Source organism: Misgurnus anguillicaudatus, chromosome 1 (genome assembly GCF_027580225.2).
Source record: "Misgurnus anguillicaudatus chromosome 1, ASM2758022v2, whole genome shotgun sequence".
NCBI lineage: Eukaryota > Metazoa > Chordata > Actinopteri > Cypriniformes > Cobitidae > Misgurnus > Misgurnus anguillicaudatus.
This window is the reverse complement of record NC_073337.2, coordinates 16121300-16139810: the sequence shown is the minus strand read 5'-3', so window position 1 is coordinate 16139810 and position 18511 is coordinate 16121300. Positions and strand designations below refer to the sequence as shown.

The window sequence follows — 18511 nt, the reverse complement described above, 5'->3', positions numbered from 1 at the left end:
TTATATAACTGCTCATAGACATCATAAACCTATTCTGATTAACACTTACATCAACACAAGGTTTTAAATAAATATTGAGTGGGATATAGTTAAAGGGACACACAACTTCTTTTTGAAAATATGCTCATTTTCAAAATGGTAAACATTAAATTTTTACCTTTTTGGAATCCATTCAGCTTATCTCCGGGTGTGGCGGTACCACTTTTAGCATAGCTTAGCATAATCCATTGAATCTGATTAGACCATTAGCATTACGCAAAAAAAAAAAAATTATATTACGCAGCAGCCGAAAATAGTCCCCTTAGTGTAACTTTCAATGGCAGGGGACTATTTTCGGGCACTGCGTAATAACATTGCGCCTCCTGCAGCTGTGGTACGGCAGCAAAGTCCTTTATTATTACGCCAGAATGAGAGTATAGTTCTAGCCATATCTGTCTAGAAAATGCAACTCTTAATTTTCCGTTGGTCTTAGTACACGATGTAACTACAGAAGAGTCAAGTTTTAAATAGGAAAAATATCGAAACTCTTTGGTTATTTTTAGCGTAATGCTAATGGTCTAATCAGATTCAATGGATTATGCTAAACTATGCTAAAAGTGGTAGCGCCAGACCCGGAGATTGGCTGAAAGGATTCCAAAACGGTAAAAATCAAATGTTTAACTCTAGGGGAGCTCAAAAATGAGTATATATATATATATATATATATATATATATATATATATATATATATATATATATATATATATATATATTATATATATATATATATATATATATATATATATATTTTTTTTTTTTTTTTTTTAAAGTGGAGTGTCCCTTTAAATTGACATGTAGTTCTCTCAGTGCTCATCTCAAAGTGTCAGCTATCACAAGCATAGATGTTATAGTTATGTAAGTTATAATGCCGAACATGCTCCATTGATCTGGACAGGTTGATGTTTGGAGAAAGCAAGAGAGTCTTTGTTTCTGCTTCACACCAGCTGGAGTGTGCTGATAATGTGTCTTTGATGTCTTTGATGATGCTCTTTAGTTAGGCAGCTCGGAGATCCTTTGAAAACTATTTCTATAAAAAACTGATGGTTGTCCACTATGCCATGTCCTTTATGGTAGTTTATAAAAAGGTTGAAGAGCGACAGTGTAATATATTTCCCCTAAGGGACAAAACATTACTAGCAGTTTCCATTTATGAGCCGTGTGTTGTGGTTTTATGCTTCAGGTCTTTAGAAGAGGAAGAGCAACTTCAGAATCAAACTTATAAATCCAATTCTGCTTCTTTACAAGCTTCATTCCTTATTAGATAAACTAGAAATAGCCAGCCTGTGATGTTCCCACGTGTGCAGTTTAAGAGAAGAGTGGGGTTTAATTGCTTTTATATTTACTTTGGGTTTTTAATTAAACATCCAGGCTGGGTTTTATTTACTTTTTTACATTAGTATAGTCATACATTAAAGGTGTAATGTCTAAATCCACATATAAGTATGCAATGACACTTTAGATTTAAGCTGAAAGATTTGTTTCGGATCAAGCAGTTTATTTTTTTCTGTAGTGTCCTTGCTGAGAGGACACAACCATTCAGAGAGTTGGCGGTCTCTAAACAAATTCAGCTCTATTGCGGTATAATCCAGTTTCTTTGCACCCTACAGTATACTCTGAGCTGTATTACTGTCTTGATGGTGACATGTTTGTGATGTATTTTGGTGTTTGATATTTTGTGTCACAGGCCATGCAGAGGGAAGGGAAAGACATCAACATTACAGAGGTCATGGACCGCTGGACACTGCAGATGGGCTACCCTGTGGTCACCATCAGCAAGAATGACAGTCTTGACAACACTGTCACCATCTCCCAGGAGCACTTTATATATGACACAGATGCCAAGATCAGAGATCCTGAGCTCTTCAACAAAAGGTAGTCCACCATAAACATGATGTTACGACAGTAAAACGGAAACAATTTCAGTAATTTAACCGCTTAAGATTATTTTCGTGAGCCTGTCACCTCATGCAACTGAGAAATCGTAGAGAGAGCCAACGTTGTTAGGGAATAGTTGAGTTCAGACGCCGAAGTACATCTGATTTTTTTTCTTGTACATTTTTTTATTAGGTTCTTTTATCTAATATTAGTTATTAGTCAGTAATTAAAAAAAAATGCCTTATAGGGATGCATAACGATTAATTGCGATTAATCTATAGCAGAATAAAAGTTTTTGTTTACACCATATATGTGTGCGTGAACTGTGTATAGACCATTTCAAAAGATGTAAACAACACTGGTCCAGAAGCACTTCCTGTTTCAGTTTTTTAACACTAGATAAATGTTGGGATAAAATAAACAAACGGAACATATAAACCTGAATTAACCAAAGTTAAACAAACATCTTAAAAGGTAATGATATTTGTGAAATAAAAAAATACTGTCACAAACTGTAACAGGAAGTGTTTCTGGACCAGTGTTGTTTACATCATTTGAAATGGTCTATAATAACTTTGTTTAGATAAATGCACACACATGCATGTATATATTTAAGAAATGTGTATATACATTTGTATATTTATGTATAATTTATACTATCCAATCTCACGAGGTTTCATGATATAGTCACATACATTTTTTATTCTTTTTTTGTGATATTATAACGATTTTCCGCGTTTTTTTGTGATCGTATAACGATTTCCTGTTTTTGTGTGATTATCACGTATGGGTTACTTTTCCTATTTTTAAACCATTGTCACTTCAGTTTAGGGTAAGATTTGGTGCTTGCATTAGAGTGTCACTTTATATATTAGTTTATAAAAAAAATTAGGGTTAAAGTTGGGTTTGGGTAGGAATGTCATTTTATGTAAATCTAACCCTAAACCTAAGCGACAATGGTAAGAAAATAGGACAAAACAGTTGAGTAACCAATACGTGATAATCACACGAAAACAGAAATTCGTTATACGATCACGAAAAAATTCGCAAATTTGTGATAATTTTGTGATAATATCACGAAAAAGAATCCAAAAATTACGTGAATATATAACAAAATTTCGTGAGACTGGGCTGAATTTATATTATATATAAATACTTAATTTTTTTTTCTTAAAATTATACATGCATGTTTGAATATTTATATATACATAATTATTATACACAGTTCAAACACAAATGATGTAAACAAAACTTTTATTCTGCTATAGATTACTTGAGATTTATCGTTATGCATCCCTATTGCCTTTTTTTCATAAATGCCACTGTAGTAACAGTACTTTAGTAACCGTACCCCAGTAATTTCATTGATATTTAACAAAACTGCAAAACCATTCAAGTGCTTGCAAACTTTTTGGCAAAAACCTCCACTTCGATCCGAGTTCGAATCCCGGCTCGAGGTCCTTTGTCGATCCCATACCCCTCTCTCCACCCTGTACTTCCCTGTAGCCTTTCAATTACTACTGTCTATCAATAAAGGCAAAATGGCCCAAAAATATGGCTTGTGGCTGCCAGGTTAGGGGATGTACTCACAAGGGACCCGATTGAATGTGATCCACGGTCGTATTCCATTCCACTCAGTGGGATCTTCCTCCAGGCAAAAAATATTTTTCGTTAAAATCACTTAAATTTGCTATACCTCCAAAGATAAAACAGGATTAAGTAGATTTAAAGCAAAAGTATTTGATGAACGGATACTGTGTGTTTTGACGATTCGGTCAATATCATTATCTCTTTTTACAGAAGGTGGCATTAAGCGGCTTTTGCATCTGAGCTCTTCTAATTTTCTTTCCTCAAGAAATTTCTGATTTGTCATACTATTTGTGGATGCAATATTCACAATCCTTCACTTCTTTCATTTTTGCCACTAGCCCTACACAGTGACCCATCTGATGTTTATATCTGTCTGGTTTCAACCCTCAATGCGTATTTTTAGCTTATATGCAAACAACCTGCCAGAGTGCAGGAGAAGTTGGCACTACTAGAAATGTTAAAGGTGTAACACTTCGGCGAAGGCTTCGAGGGCCTAACAAAAATGTGCTGACAGAAACATTGGCATCAACAAAAGGTAAAAGAGGAGGTCAGTTTGAATGTATTTCACACCCCGTATGTTTCATGCACCCTGCTTTAAGTGATTAAAGCTCATAGAGGATTTGCAGTTCAGCTGGAGAGATCCAAACCTAGCTGCACAGTGAAAAGACATTTCTTCAATGCCACTGTGATTGAAATACATGCTGGTTTTGCTACAATGTGAAAATTTAAATGAAACCCTAATTTCTAAACGTATTATTTAAAGACTTCAATCTTATCAAAAGAGTTCACATTGTTCTTTATAGGTTTTGTGTACATACTTCCTCAAAGCTGGTGGTGGCATAAGACTTTTGCACAATACTGTATTTATAGGACTTTATAGGTAGCGGTTAATATCCTTACTGTGTTACCCAAGGTAACATGTTATTTTTATCCAGCCTATCCTGCCAGCATCATCGTCGTCTGTTGCACATTGCCACATGAATCTCATAGAGGTTTCAAAGAGTCTCTGGATGGTTAGGTATAATGCAAGCCTACAAAGAACAAAAGTAAAAGTGGTGTTGGCTAAAAGTGTGAAAATCTTCCGGCACATCACACATGCTGAACTGTTCAGTCCCTAGTGGCTCATTATGGGCCACTGAAGCCAATAGTCCCTAAAAAGATTCAGGGATGTTATTTCACCAACACCGACAGTCAAACTGAGATCTCACAACCAGTGACTTCAGAGAGAGAGAGAGAAAGAGAGAGAGAGAGAGAGAGAGAATAAGGGTGGATGGGGTTTAATTACAGTGAATTTTAAATGTGAATCCATTTCAGACCACATCTGTTGAGGTATTTTTTTAAGGTTCATTGCAATTTATTAATTGCTTGAAGTTTTAGTCATAAAGCACATATTAATGCCTTATTCTGCACCATATTCTACATTCATATAATCTTACTGCTATAACAACAACTACTTTATTAGCTATTCATTAGCAGTAAATTAGGAGTTAATTAAGGGTGAAGTCGTAGTTAATAATTAATCTGTGTTCCCAAAACTAAAGTGTTACCAAGACAATATTTTTAATAAAAGGAAAAGTTCCAGCTTTAAAATCTTATTGGTATGAACCACTGTTGGTGCTGTTACATCTGTAAATTCAGTTGACTGAGTTCAAAGCTATTCTATTTTTAATTAATTTATAATTATATCAGTTTCAGTGTTATAAATTGTATTATAACACAAAATGTATAAGTTAGTTATTGAATAAACTTAATTATCGACAGAAACTGTGTTTTTGACATGCATTGTCAGTACTGTGGAAGGATAGAAATACAAAAAATTTGCTGAACAGGGTAAACACTGATAACCTGAAAGGTGACATCAAAAAATGATAATTTACAAAAAAAAATGTAATAGCTTAAACCTAATTTTATCAAATATTATTTAAGTAGTTATGGTTCTTGTGAGTTCTTATTCTGTGAAAAAGCATAAATAATCAATATATTCAGGCACAAAGGATTATGGGTATTCCTTACAACATGTACTGTTTTTAATATGTTTATATGAAATGAACTAAGATTTTTCAAGCATTTTCAAAACTCAAAATTGTAAGTATATATTGACAATATATAGATAAAAAAGACTATATAAAAGTTGGTTCAACTTAAAAAAGTAAGTTACTTGGTTGCCTTAAAATTTAAAAAATATTAGTTAACATATTTTTACACTCATATTTTTATATATAGTTTTATATATATATATTAACTCTTTCGCTGCCATTGACAAATTATCTCGTCAATCAAGAGAAAACCAATGACGGCCAATGACGAGTATTTCCGGCTTTCCGCAATACCGCTATTATCCACCAGGTAGACTTTTTAAACCCGGAAGTATTGCCCTATAGCAAGCGGCTGCATGTCCGTGTCTGTTTTAAAGATCGCTCTGAATGGGATCTCTATGAAAAGTCCGTCACAATAATGGATTTATCTCTGCTTTTTGCTCAAAATGTGGTGTTTTTGCAGAAACCTACCCATATTCAAAAGCTGATTACAAAAGAACCACTGAAGGTAGGATGAAACGGGTTTTTTGTTTGAAAGCAGAGGGTCTGTTCTTTCATTTGGTATATTGAATGTTCATATATTTAAAGAAGAATATTTTCTGGAAGGCATTAAACTTTGGTGAAAATCATGAAAAACGCTGGCGCTGGCTGGCAACTTTTAAAAAAAACGCTGGCGGTGAAAGAGTTAAGAGTGTATATTGCTGTTTTTGCTTTTATATCATGTGAAACACCATGTTTTAAATCCCATTATTTTTTATGAAATGATAGTACACATTATGTATGCTATCTAAAATTGAAACCAAAATATATTGTCTAATTAACATTATATGACACCCAACTGAAACTAAAACTCTGGGCCAAGAGTTAAACCAAAACTTCCTGAGGGATGTAAATAACAATGATAACAGACGCTTTCATAAACGAACCCCACCAAATGATCGGCCTGTGGAGAACTTTCATTTTCTTTTGCTTTCTTCTCTTGTTCGTTCACAGATTGTTGAACACAGATTTATGTAAATGTATCCGTGTGTGATTTTATTTTAACACACACAGATGCCTCTGTTATCACTAAAATTCATAAGAATTGTAAAAGTGATCATATACAGTAAAGTATCACACAACATCTCTCTCTATAGGCCTCTAACAAGCATGTTTTTTTAAATAGTGTTTCCAGCAGGCTTCATAATGCTTTATTTTATGCTTAATGTGTTCCCAAATGTGCACTTGTTTTCGATGAACTTCTTCAACTTTACTTTACGGTCTCGGCTGTTTTTAGCAGCGTTGCTGCCGTAATTAAAAGTTGTTTATTGTTTAACTGTCCTTATTGAAGCACATTGAGACACAATTATGATATATTAAATGAGACGTATCATCTTACTGAATGATTTGAGGTTTGAGTCACCATCACTCTAAAAAGGATTTTCTGGAATAGTCGGTACCTGTCATTTTCCATTGAACACATCTAATGATTCATCCTCATTCACTAAAGCCAAAATAATTGTATAGTAACCAAACTTGTTATTCTCATACTAAGGCAGTCCTGGCCTAATATTTCAAGTCAGGCATTTAACCCAAAGGTCCAATCCTCACAGCTGGCAGGAAGCGACCGATGGGTGCTGGAGTTAATTGCCGCCCACTGCTCTGGGTGTTCACTACTCACTAGATGTATTAAATGCAGAGTCACATTTTGAGTATTTTGACAATCACGTCACTGAAATTATAAGTGTGATGGCTTGAATAGGTAATAAATTATACATGTCTTCTAAGCGATCTGCATGATTTGAATCACGTGTCCAAATTAAATACATATCTTAGTGGTGCTTCCCTTAGCTGTTGGTTTGCTCAATTGGTGCTGGCAGAACACGTACACCTCAGCGTTTGCAATTTTGACAGGCTGAGAGGTGGACATGCAGCGTGACAGCTGTCAGAGAGGGTTGTACTTGAGGCGTACTCATAGCTTGCGATGGTCGTACACACACAATGCAAGCACACATCTCAGATAAATCTACATCAATAGGATGTGACTGCACAGAATGTGACAGCTGGCGAGAACCAGGATATGAAAGTGTATGTAAAAGTGAGATAGAGATTTTTGACACTTGTGATGGTCCTTTGTGCTTTATATGTTACATTATATGCTGGTACAGAGACAGAAACTCTTTTCACACAGCATGTTGATCCCGGAAAACTGCCGTCTGAATTCAAATATATCCTGGCTGGAATTGATCATGGGAACATGTATTTCTATTAGTGATGTTTAAAATCTTGAGATAAAACGTATAAGCAATTAATCTCTTATTCTTGTGTTTGTGTCATTTTAGCTTCCAGTGGCAGATCCCCTTGACCGTCACTGTGGGAAACTTAAGTCACATATCAACAGAAACCACCATTTGGGTCTGTAACCATACAGGTAAGAGTTATGCAGAATGTTTTTGTAAGAACCACAGATACTGGATTTCAGCTTTCCTCATTAAATTGAATTTGAAGTTACACTTTAGATTTGAAACTGGTAGAAATAAAGTGTAATTTTGGCAAATACATTTAAAATGGTTTACATTCCCATAAACTAACTTTTGTCCTATTAATGCAGTGTTTCTCAAACCTTTTCTGCCATTCCACATTTGGTGGTAGGGAAGGGTTTCTGAGCCCCACCTGTTACTAATCTACCCAACAAAATGGTAATCAAGTAGGCTTTAAGCTTAAAGGATTAGTCAATTTTCTTAAAAAAATCCAGATAATTTACTCACCACCATGTCATCAAATGTTGATGTCTTTCTTTGTTCAGTCGAGAAAAATTTTAAAATTGCAGTTTTAAAGGATTCTAAACGATCTCAAACGAGGCATAAGGGTCTTATCTAGCGAAATGATTGTCATTTTTGGCAAGAAAAAAAAATGCACTTTTAAACCACAACTTCTCGTCTTCCTCCGTCCTGTGATGTGCCAGCGCGACCTCATGTAATACATCATCACGTTAAGAGGTCACAGGTGAAGTATGCGAAACTATGCCCCAGGGTTTACAAGTGTGAAGAAAGAGCAACGTTCTGACGTTGTTGTATGTGGAATGATACTAATTAATGTCTTTGTGTCAGTTTATTGTTTAAAATGGTCTGCAAATGTGCGTTTTATATATTTAACACGTGACCTTTCGATGCCATTACGCAATTATGTGAGGTCGCGCTGGCACATCACACAGCCGGAGGAAGAAGAGAAGTTGTGGTTTAAAAGTCCATATTTTTTATTTTTCTTGCAAAAAATGACAATCGTTTCGCTAGATAAGACCCTTATGCCTCATTTGGGTTCGTTTAGAGTCCTTTGAAACTGCAATTTGAAACTGCATTAAAACTGTTAAGTGTTGGGGTCCATTAAGGTCCTTTAAAATGAGAAAAATCCTGGAATGTTTTCCTCAAAAAACATAATTTCTTCTCGACTGAATAAAGACATCAACATTTTGGATGACATGGTGGTGAGTAAATTATCAGATTTCTTTTAAGAAAATTGACTGATCCTTTAACTGTTGAAATTTATACAGTTTTACTGTAGCATTAAACACTTTTAATAGGGGTATAAAAAAGTGCAAATGTATTCAATATGCATGAAATAAGACTTTGTTCAGAAGTAAATAATAGTAATGCAACTGTGTTTGCATTTTGTCTCTGACAAAAGTCTTTTCTGCTGGCTTTTTGGTTGATTGGTTCTACTGTCTGTATGTGCCGAATCTTCAGTTTTCCTTTCATTCTGTGTCTCAAACTTATCCATGGTTAACTTTTATACACGTTACCGCCTATACCGCCTTTCCACATTAAAGTTTTTCTTTCGCTTCAATTAAAATTCTGACGTCAATTCATTCTTGTAGGCTATGGTCCCGTGTGACATTATTTTCACAGAATGATGTTGTTTTAAGTTAGGCTTCTATTGAACTCTTTCCCCGCCAGCGTTGTTTTTTTTAAGTTGCAAGCCAGCACCAGCATTTTTCACGAATTTCACAAAACGTTAATGCCTTCCAGAAAATGTTCTTCTTAAAATATATATAAAAATAAGATATTTTAAATGAAAGAACAGACCCTCTGCTTTCAAACAATAAACCCCGTTTCATCATAATTTCATTAGTTCTATTTTTATAGTACCTCTCAAATATGAGTTAGGTTTCTTTAAAAACACAAAATTTTGAGCAAAAAGCTGAGATAATTCCATTTTTGTGAAGGACTTTTGACTCAAAACTTACACGGACATTCAGCTGTTTGCCCTAAGCCGATACTTTTGGGTTTTATTAGTTGCGCTTGTAAAATAATAGCGGTATTGCGGAAAACCTTAAATACTCATCATTGGCATGGCATCATTTTCTATTAATTGATGAGTTAACTCCCATTTGTCAAGCCCTGCTTGTAATGTTCCTATTCCCAACCGGTGAGGCCTGCCCCAAACTTTGAGAAACGCTGTATTAATGACAATTAATAACAATTGTTTTGATATTAGGTATTTTGGAGTTGCAATAAAACTTCTATTTCATTCATACAATAACAATGAAAATATAACTTACTCTCTTCTAAAAGATACAAATATTTTTCTATTTTCGAAATGTATTTTCTAAAAAATATATATTTTGGTGGGTCCTGAGATAGATAATACGTGTCTAAGTGGGTCACGGAATGAAAATGTTTGGAAACCACTGGTCTGAATGGAGTGCATTTACGTAATGCCTCTGAATGGGTATGAGCTTAAGAGAGGCAAGGACTCAGGCACAGAGTGCAATATGAGTTCTCCAGACTAGAGAGAGCTATGGGACTAACCATCCAACGTAAGCAACAAACTTTTACAGGGAAACATCACAACATGCTGGCATGAGAGAGAGAGAGAGAGAGAGAGACCAGTGGGATGTTAAATTAGGAAAGGCAATGAGAATGTTAACAAGAGAAGGTAAGTGGGGTAAATTAACTTAATGATCAGACAAACAAAAGAGTCAGACCAATAAAGAAGTGGATGTGACACACAAAAAAGTATTGTGCTCAAACCAACACCAGAAATCAAAATTTCCATTGCAAGAGATCAACATGTGCTCAAACAGACACACTGACGGTACATTCACACAGGGCGAAAGCGTTAATGCTTGACGGAAGGATTGTCAAAGCGTAGCCAACAGCCAATCACAGTGGCCGTAACACATGCTCTGGTCTTGCATAAACGTAACTTGCTGGCTCGCACTAGTTTATTTGCATAAAACTTGTCCTTGACAAGTTGAGAAATGTTCAACTTCTGCCACGAGCAAAGGCAGTGACACGACATTGACGGATCCACAATTCAGTTTGGCAATGCATGACGTCAACCATTAAAAGTAATTGAGAAGCATTAACGCTTCTGCTCCGTGTGATTGTACCGTTCCAACTACAAGGGCAAAAAATGCCCAAAATCAAGGGCGTGGAATCCAGCACTCTCAGCCAACCTCATTCACACAGCAGAATCCAGCAAACCTCATTCACACAGCACTTTGGTCCCAGAAAATTGCCATAAATTGGCAGAGAGGCTTCTGTGTGAACAAAAACTCTTCCCGTAATGTTGTGGGATCACTCCCGTAAAGACGACCTGGTAACATTGCCGTAACATTCACGGAAAGCATTCTATGTGTAGTGAGGATGCATGTGTCGGTACCCTTTCAAAAAGTACACTAAAGCACCTAAAGAGTGAATATTAGTAACTAAACATAAGTAGTAACTACTGTAACTGGTACGCATTGGTCCTTAAAAGATGCATATTGTGTTAGTGATTATTAAAAGGTACATATCTGTACCTAAATGGTACATATTAGGGCTTTTGTAAACGGTACCATCCCAGGTTTTGACATCCTTTATTTCTGACAGTGAGACAGCATGCTCCACCGGCAAAACCACACAACATACCAGAATGACAGAAGAGTGCATAACAGGGAGAACGAAACCACATAACAGTGCATGAGTGTCAGGATCCCAACACAAGGAACAGAAACCAAACAATAACAGAAGTGTCAGGATCCAAACATCATGCACTGACAAAACACCAGACGCCAAACAAGCATCACAGTTCTGTCACTAAAGACTAAAAAAAGAAACAGACAAGAGGTGACAGACAGGACAGTAATTTTTTTTTAGCTTTTTTACCAAAGATTTTATGTGATGAGTGCCATAAATTGATTTGAATATATAAAACGTTCAACACTTTGGGAGAACATAGCATCCCTACTAAGTATGGAGCCACTGGGATTAGATTTGGTCTGTGTGTGAAGCTTAGAGCTGAGAGATCCCATTTTTGTAAAACCATTTACCAGCCTCCATTCTCTGCTCACCTGGCTTGACAAACAGCCCTCATCAGGGCTACATGCATACGACACAAAAGAGTGTGCAGTAGTGAATTGGAGTCAATGGCTCTTGGAGAAAACAGAGAATGTAACACAGCGACTCCATTTATATGCATTATCTAACAGGCCTGACTCTTGCAGTCTGGCCACGGATGGTTGGATGCAGCCTGGATCACGATCACAAAATCCATTGAGTCCACGGGGAGCTCTGAAGCACTTAGCAGGAGCATTTGTTCTCCTTTAAAACCCACCAAGTCGGACTGTGATATTGCTGCATTTGAATGTGAAAACCTGCCATACATTACTAAATGAAAAATGTTTAATTTATTTAATGCAAATTTCCTTTCGTAAGGCTGCTTCTATGATTTATCAGAGGTTCATTTAAAAGATCATTTGTGGTTTTGGTGTCTACCCAAAACACGTCAGTAGAGATGTAGAGAACGCAGGGTGTGATTTGCTGGGGGGGGTTGGTGGGGATTATCCCACCCTCTGGTCTTTATATCCCTGCCTCTGATGAATTATTTATTATCCCAGGTGGGGCAAAATGTATCCCCCCATGATTAATGGTCATCAAACGGTCATATAAATTACCTAAATAAAAATAATTTAATATAAGTAAAAACGCTGCCACACAATAGTGCAAACGACAGTAAAATTCGGAATGAAGTATGACTGTGACCACTTTCGCTCCTGTGACAATATGCAACAGGGCGTCAAGGTTATGCCATCCTAAGCAGAAACTACTGTCGTTAGAAACGAGGGGAAGAGGTCAAAAGTCTGTCATCAAACAGACTATTTTCTTAGTCTTATATCTAAGTAGGCATATATAGCAGAGCATACAGAAACAATGCTCAGGTAGGCTGTGGCATTTAAACGATGCCCAATTGGCAATAAAGGGGCCTAAAATGTGCCAAGAAAACATCCCCACACCATTACACCACCACCAGCCTGCACAGTGATAACAAGGCATGATGGATTCATGTTCTCATTCAGTTTACGCCAAATTCTGACTCGAGACTCATCAGACCAGGCAACATTTTTCCAGTCTTCAACTGTCCAATTTTGATGAGCTTGTGCAAATTGTAGCCTCTTTTCCTATTTGTAGTGGAGATGAGTGGTACCCGGTGGGGTCGTCTGCTGTTGTAGCCCATCTGTTTCAAGGTTGTGCGTGTTGTGGCTTTACAAATGCTTTGCTGCATACCTTGGTTGTAACGAGTGGTTATTTCAGTCAAAGTTGCTCTTCTATAAGCTTGAATCAGTCGGCCCATTCTCCTCTGACCTCTAGCATCAACAAGACATTTTCGCCCACAAGACTGCTACATACTGGATGTTTTTCCCTTTTCATGCCATTCTTTGTAAACCCTAGAAATGGTTGTGCATGAAAATCCCAGTAACTGAGCAGATTGTGAAATACTCAGACTGGCTCGTCTGGCACCAACAACCATGCCACGCTCAAAATTGCTTAAATCACCTTTCTTTCCCATTCTGACATTCAGCTTGGAGTTCAGGAGATTGTCTTGACCAGGACCACACCTCTAAATGCATTGAAGCAACTGCCATGTGATTGGTTGATTAGATAATTGCATTAATGAGAAATTGAACAGGTGTTCCTAATAAACCTTTAGGTGAGTGTATGTTAACATTAGTGCATTTTTGTTTTAAAACACATTACTTTTTATACGGTTATGGTTGGCATGTATCAGCGAGGGTTTACTTTGGGTACTCTGGTTTCCTCTTACAGTCCAATAGCATGCGGTTAGGTAAATTGGAGTGGCCAAATTGCCCCTTTCCCATTGTGTGTGTGGATTAACTTGTGTATGGATTAGCCATTACCCCCATGAATATAACCACAGATGCTGGAATGACGTTAAGAATAATCAAACAATCTATAATATCCCCTTCCCATTAAGCATCGCAGATGATCTTATGGAGTAGATCTTTAATAATGTGATTTGTCCTGGAGTGGGTTGCTTTGGTGTATGGCTTGAAACTCTTAAAAAATTATGAAACTTGTAAAAGTAAATAAATCTACAGCAACTGAAGAAAACAGGTGGCTTTAGTGTCATCTAAGTTATCTAACTGTAATCCAAAGAAATTCAATTTAAATGTCTAGGCCATCATTTAATGTCATGTGTGTGTGTGTGTGCACTTGGTGTAATAAAAGTTGAGCTACAGATCAGCTGTCAGAAGTGTCATTAAATATTTTGTGTGCTTGTTCTCATTTATTTATAGAGATACACAGAGTAGGTCACATGGACGGGGAGACCTGGTTGCTGGGAAACATCAATCAAACAGGCTACTTCAGAGTGAATTATGACCTCCACAACTGGAGACTTCTTATTCAACAACTGATGACAAACCCTACGGTACATCACCCACAATTCATCTTTCTTGCTTCTACGTCTGTCACCTTGTCTTCCTCCACATTTCCATTTCCATCTTCTCTTGTCCCTCTTTACTGTCAAGACTCTTAGATCTTTGTAATTATCTTAAATGTGTTTTTTAAATGCCTGCTTCTCTTTTTATTCAGATCATCTCCGTGGGCAACAGGGCAGGTCTGATAGATGATGTCTTCAACTTGGCAAGGTGGGTTCTGTTTGGCCCCTCTTGAAACTTGTAGAGCATTACAAAGCCACAACATCACCTGGCGTATGGGAGATATGATAATTTTACCTTACATTTAGAGATTTTCTAAATCAACTTTATTGTGTTTTTTATTGTCACAGTTACTGTCACAAAGCATCAGTTCAGGGTATTACATCAAGTACAAGATAAACTTTTGTTGCCTCGCAATCTTAACGTTGTAATTTTTCAGAATTATATACAAATCAACAGGTGCTAGACACAGCCAAGTGAAACAAAACATTTAGTAAGATTTGCCATATGTTACTTTTTAACTGTGTTTAGGTGTTTGTCAGAACACAAAATGGGCACCATTGCTGTATACTGTATGTTGGCAGTCATATAGTAATTTTTAAGAGTTCAAAAGAGGAGATTTTTGCAGCTTAATTTTGAATAATGTTTTTTGGAAAGCCAGTGACATTTTGTGTTTTGGATATTTCAGTATGTTTTCATAGTACAATAAATAATTTTACTTTTTATTTATTTTTTATTGTTTTAGCATTGCAAAGGTCAGTGGTTCGATTCTCAGAGAACACATATAAAGTACTGATGCTCTTGTATATAGCAGTGGTAGAGCATTGCATTAGCAGCACAAAAAAGTTGTAAACCCAGGGAACCCAGGTTGATTTTACTTTGTAATGAACTGTAATTGCTTTGGATAAAAGTGTCTTGCAAATACATAAATATAAATTGAAATGTGTATTTTATACTTTAGTCGTTTACTTGCATCAGATTTGGCGTGAACGGAAGTAAAAACCATTATAAAGACATAAATCTTAAAAGGGTCATACTGTATTTTCCTGTTTAAACCCTAAAAGACTTTTGAAGTTCAAAACTGTCATACATACTTAACTCCAGTCAGCACTTTTCAGTATTGTCCAATAAAGCTCTAATCAGTTACTTTCTGACATTATAGAAGAAATAGCCTATTATTGCCCTCAACATGATGAGATTTTTGGGGAGACTATTTATTAGCCCTTACAGTGCTGGTGGATAATGAGAAAACTCATCACTTGTGTCCAAAACTCTCTCTGCTCCCTCATCATTAGCTGAAGTGTCACACAGGTCCACTGTTTAATGTGAGAGATGGGACAGAAAGATAAAGGAGGATAGAAAGGACAGTGAATTGTGACGCCTATGAGAGTACAGAGTCATTCCAAAAGCAGTAATCTGAAGCTTTATAGAGCCATGGCCTGCCAATAGGCCCTAGAGGAACAGATGTTCTCCCAATGGTCCTATTTAATACACTGATAATCTTAATAAAGTCATAATTGGCTTAACAAAGCCAGGCCTGCAGACATATTCAATAACTGGAAGCTATGTTTGCAAAAAAAAAAACTTAAAGGTGCAATGTGTACATTTTAACGGCATCTAATTGTGAGGTTGCAAAGTGCAACCAACGGCTCAGTCCACTGATCTTGCTTTTGAAACACATAGAGAAGCTCTGGTAGCCACCATCGGACAAACATGTCATCGTCGGAGACAACTTAGTAAAAAGGTTTGGGCTTCTGTAGAAGCATGGCGGCACAAAATGGCGACTTCCATGTGAGGGGACCCTCGTGTATGTAGATAAAAACGTGTCATTCTAAGGTAATAAACACATAAGCGTTCATTATGAAAGATCTTTATACATCCCTGATAATATAGTTTTGTATATTATTTTGCATTTCTGTCAAGAGATCCTTCTAAAAAATTACACACTGCACCTTTAAGTCATACATTTCAAATCAAAAACATTTTTAAATACTTAATTATTAGTGATGAAGTTTCTAATTATTTGATTTCTCAATATGAAGCTGTATGCCTGTGGCACTGCTTTGTACAGATTGTAAAATCCATTCAGTATAGATATTAGATACTGACAAACTAAATGAGAAAGCTGTAAGATTGTGGATAATAAGCAAACTTATAATTTGTGTCCAAAACTCTCTGCTCCCTCATCATTACTTGTAGTGTCACACAGGTCCACTCCTTAATGTGAGAGATGGGACAGAAAGATAGTACTCATAAGAGAGACTCTGTACTCTCTCTTATAGGAGGCCAGAGTCATTCCAAAAGCATTAATCTGAAGCTTTATAGAGCCACGCCTGCCAATAGGCCCTGAAGGAACAGATGCTTTCCCAATGGTCTTGTTTAAAACCATGATAATCTTAATAAAGGCATAATTGGCTTAATGAAGCCAGGCCTGCAGAAGTGTTCAATAACTGGAAGCTATGTATGCAAAAAGTTACTGATTAATTCATACATTTCGAATCAGTGTTTTAATTATTTACATTTTAAATACTTAATTATTACTGATGAAGTTTTCTAATTATTTGATTTCCCAGTATGCAGCTGCATGTTTGCCTGTGGCACTGCTTTGTACAGATTGTAAAATGCGTTCACTACAGACACTGACAAACTAAATCAGGAAGCCGTAAAATGTTTTGGTCTTTCTGCTCTGCTTGTGTTAACACCACGCTTCATTATACTGAAGTGACACATTTATCTCCCAGCCCTGTGCTGGTGTCATTGAGCTAAACAAGGATTTAACAGGAATGCAGAGAACTGCATTTTATGAACCAGATGAACTGATTTCTAAGCATGATGATTCAGTAAATCAAGGTGTAATCCAAAGGTAAAAAGTTATGCTTATTGCTTTCACTTTAAAAATTGTTGTTTATCATATTTTTGCTTATTTAACTGTCTAGACCTTGTTTATCAAAACAAGGTAACTGAAATGTAGTACTGATTTTTATTTTAATGTAACTCATAGTAGAGTACTTCCCTCTAATGATAAAGAGCTGATGTTAACAAGCTGTTTTATTTAACCTCAGTGCTTAAATCTGTGGTGGTGGTTATTGGCTCTTATGTCTTATGTGAGTGGTGAGAATACCAGACTGTTTATTAAAAACATCATCATTAATCACACCGCGAAACAGGCTTGGTTTTCTGTGAACTACTCAGATGAGAAATTGTGTTTATACTGTACTATATGATTGTGTTCAGAATTGGCATTTATGCCTATAGATCTTGACTCAAGTGATTTTACCTTTATAAAATATCTTTGGTGTTCATGGGAATTACTTGCATATCTCAATAACACTACCTAACAAAGCTCAGTTAGGCTTTTAAGTTAATATTAATTATTGGATCGATGGAGTGTTGCAGCACAGTTTGACACTGAAGATTATACTTCAGCCACATTATTAATTTATGGATAATTGAATTAATTAGTGTTTTTAAAGCAGTTGTCTTTTAGGGTATTGCCACAGCAATCCGACGCCAACAAAATAGTGCAGACTGTGAGGTCGGCTCACAATGCCTGGGTGGACCTATTAATCAGAGGCGGACACTACTTAAGTATTTTAGTTACATTTTCCAAGCATCTGTGCTTTATCAGAGTATTTGTCTTGGGAAAAATTACTTTACTTTACTAAAAATGTTCACTACATTCTAAAGCATAGAATCATACTGTGTATTCCTTTTATATTGCATATTAATGCAATTGATTTAATACCTAATTACATAAAAATTGTGTACTTTAACTTTTCGTGAGTAAAAGTACGAAAGTACTTCTTACTTAAGGAAAAAAATACTAGAGGTTTAATGTACTTAAGATAATATGCTTTGGAATGTATGTTTTCCAAAGAAAAACACTGATAAAATACAAATACTTGAAAATTTACTTTTATGTAGAAAGTAAAAATACTTAAAGGTGCAGTGTGTACATTTTAGTACATCTAATGGTGAGCTTGCAAATTGCAACAAACGTTTCAGTTCACCGAAACGCATATAGAAGCTATGGTAGCCGCTACCGGACAACCATGTCATCGTTGGAGACAACTTAGTAAAAAAAGTTTGTCCGTTAAGGGCTTTTGTAGAAACAAAATGGCGACTTTCATGTAAAGGGACCCTCTGTGTATGTACATAAAAACGTCTCATTCTAAAGCCCGGAATAAACGGCACGATTTTTGTCCTCTTATAAGATCATTACCTTATCACACTGTGCGACATGTATCGTTTAAACTCGGGTACGAGAGGC

The 18511-nt window shown here is 36.2% G+C and overlaps 1 protein-coding gene across 2 annotated transcripts in view; it reads left to right on the top strand.

The window, feature by feature from the left end:
• The window catches only part of LOC129432171 (thyrotropin-releasing hormone-degrading ectoenzyme), a 125725-nt gene that overhangs the window by 83239 nt on the left and 23975 nt on the right, over positions 1 to 18511 (top strand). For both annotated transcript variants that reach the window (XM_055190393.2, XM_055190392.2), the window contains 4 exons: positions 1724 to 1911; positions 7862 to 7950; positions 14098 to 14231; positions 14396 to 14451. In XM_055190393.2, the coding sequence (XP_055046368.1) occupies positions 1724 to 1911; positions 7862 to 7950; positions 14098 to 14231; positions 14396 to 14451 (467 nt within the window). The remainder of the gene's footprint in view (positions 1 to 1723; positions 1912 to 7861; positions 7951 to 14097; positions 14232 to 14395; positions 14452 to 18511) is intronic.